Source organism: Nanorana parkeri, unplaced genomic scaffold (assembly GCF_000935625.1).
Source record: "Nanorana parkeri isolate BGI_ZX_2015 unplaced genomic scaffold, ASM93562v1 scaffold554, whole genome shotgun sequence".
Lineage (NCBI taxonomy): Eukaryota > Metazoa > Chordata > Amphibia > Anura > Dicroglossidae > Nanorana > Nanorana parkeri.
Window position 1 is genome coordinate 66,082 of NW_017306822.1, and position 1,708 is coordinate 67,789.

The 1,708-nt window shown below is 43.0% G+C and overlaps 1 protein-coding gene across 1 annotated transcript in view; it reads left to right on the plus strand.

Annotated features, from left to right (window-relative positions):
- LOC108791477 (venom factor-like) overlaps positions 1-1,708 on the plus strand; it is a 25,449-nt gene that overhangs the window by 9,095 nt on the left and 14,646 nt on the right. The window contains exon 10 of the mRNA XM_018561981.1: positions 312-521. Coding sequence (XP_018417483.1) covers positions 312-521 — 210 coding nt within the window. The remainder of the gene's footprint in view (positions 1-311; positions 522-1,708) is intronic.

A 1,708-nucleotide genomic window follows, 5' to 3' on the forward strand; every position in this document is an offset into this window, starting at 1 on the left:
TATATATATATATATGACTTTCATTCCAGAGACTTCATTCCGTTCCAAAACTGAATGTCAAATCCAACGAAAATCCAAAAGACATTCGTCCAGTTTCTGATGGGATTAGCAAATGTTCTCACCAGATTTTTTGTATGAACATTTGTACATCTTCCAGTGTATGGCCAACTTAAAAAAAAATTAGCAGATCCTACAAAGGTTTTAACCATTCCATATTCCATCTAAAACTAAAAAAAAGACAGTTTGAGGTTTAGATATATGTATATATTTCAAGTGTTTGTGTTTATTTTACATCATCTGTTGGTTTTTAGGTTAAAACGGAAGATCCGGCATTCACAAATGACCATCAAGCCACCACCAGCATTTCAGTCACTGCGTACAAACCCATTTCTGGCAATTACCTGCGCCTCGGCATCACAGGGACGGAGAAGCTGAGAGCTGGAAAGAGCATCTATATTAACTTCAATATTCGAAACAGCAACCCTGCCGTTCAAAGTCAGATCAACCACTTTACCTACCTGGTAATAATAATTGTCAGCTCTACTGTGATAACATTATAACCAAAGTGTAACTTAACCCGACACTAGCAAAATAGTGCGTCCCCCAGTACCTGCAAACTAGGTCAGCTGCTTTTCAGAGGCCCTCAGGAGCCCCCAAACCCAAGGCACGCTGTTATATTGGGGTCACTTCCTGTCAGAACCGCGTACCTTAGAGGAGTCTGAGTTGATTAGGAAGGCCTCTCTTGCAGCTCAAGTCCTAGAAGCCCTGGAAGTGGAACAGGTGCACAAGGACAGGAGAAGCATGAGTGCCAGTAGTACCGAAGTCCAAGACAAGGCAGGCCGAGCAGCGAGGTACCGGGACAGCAGAGAAGACGTAGTCGGGAACAGGCCGGGTCAGCAACTTGTGGGCAGTAAAGTACAGAGCAGCAAGCTGGAGCGTGGTCAGAAACAAGCTGAGATTGAGGGAATCCAGAAAACTGGAGCAGCTGTGCATGGCAGCCAATCAGCATCTCTTTTTCATTTTCAAAACTTAACTGAGAAAACTGAAGGGAGAAGCTGATTGGTTACTATGGGCAACTGCTCCAGATTCTTCCTGCTCCATTTTTGATAAATTCCCCCAATGTTCTTCCCAGCTTAGTGTCTGCTATACACTGGGGGAACATGGAGAAAGAAGGGAGGGTCTGCCTAGAGACTAAGGTGTACGTTTAATAAACCGTGATAAAACTAGCTTTATCACGAGTTAACTTTACTCAGCAGATCTCTTTGTCTTTCTCGGCTGCACAGAGGCTGTTTAATAACCTGCGAAAAGAAAACTTATCACACGAAACAGCTGTAAAAGGCTGAGATAAGTCGTCACGGTGATCAGTAGAGAAAGCAATGTGGGGAATGTATTCTGAGCTGCACAATGACATCCTTTGTGATAATCTACAATCCTCCTGACAGGATCGTAGTTTTCTCTGCCAAACCACCCAATAACGATATTACAAAGCACCTCTATAGCAAAGTGCAACAGTTATTTCTCCATTAGAATTATGAAAATTGCTAAAAAGCAGGATTTACATGTTCTGATTTGTTCAGCATGTACCAGTACAAAAACATGAATCAAACTACCAGAGGCAGCCATAATGCGAGGCAGTGATGGGGTTAAACATTCTAAAGGGGCACTCTGATGGAGCCAAGCAATGTAAGTGGGCACTCTGACACATGCT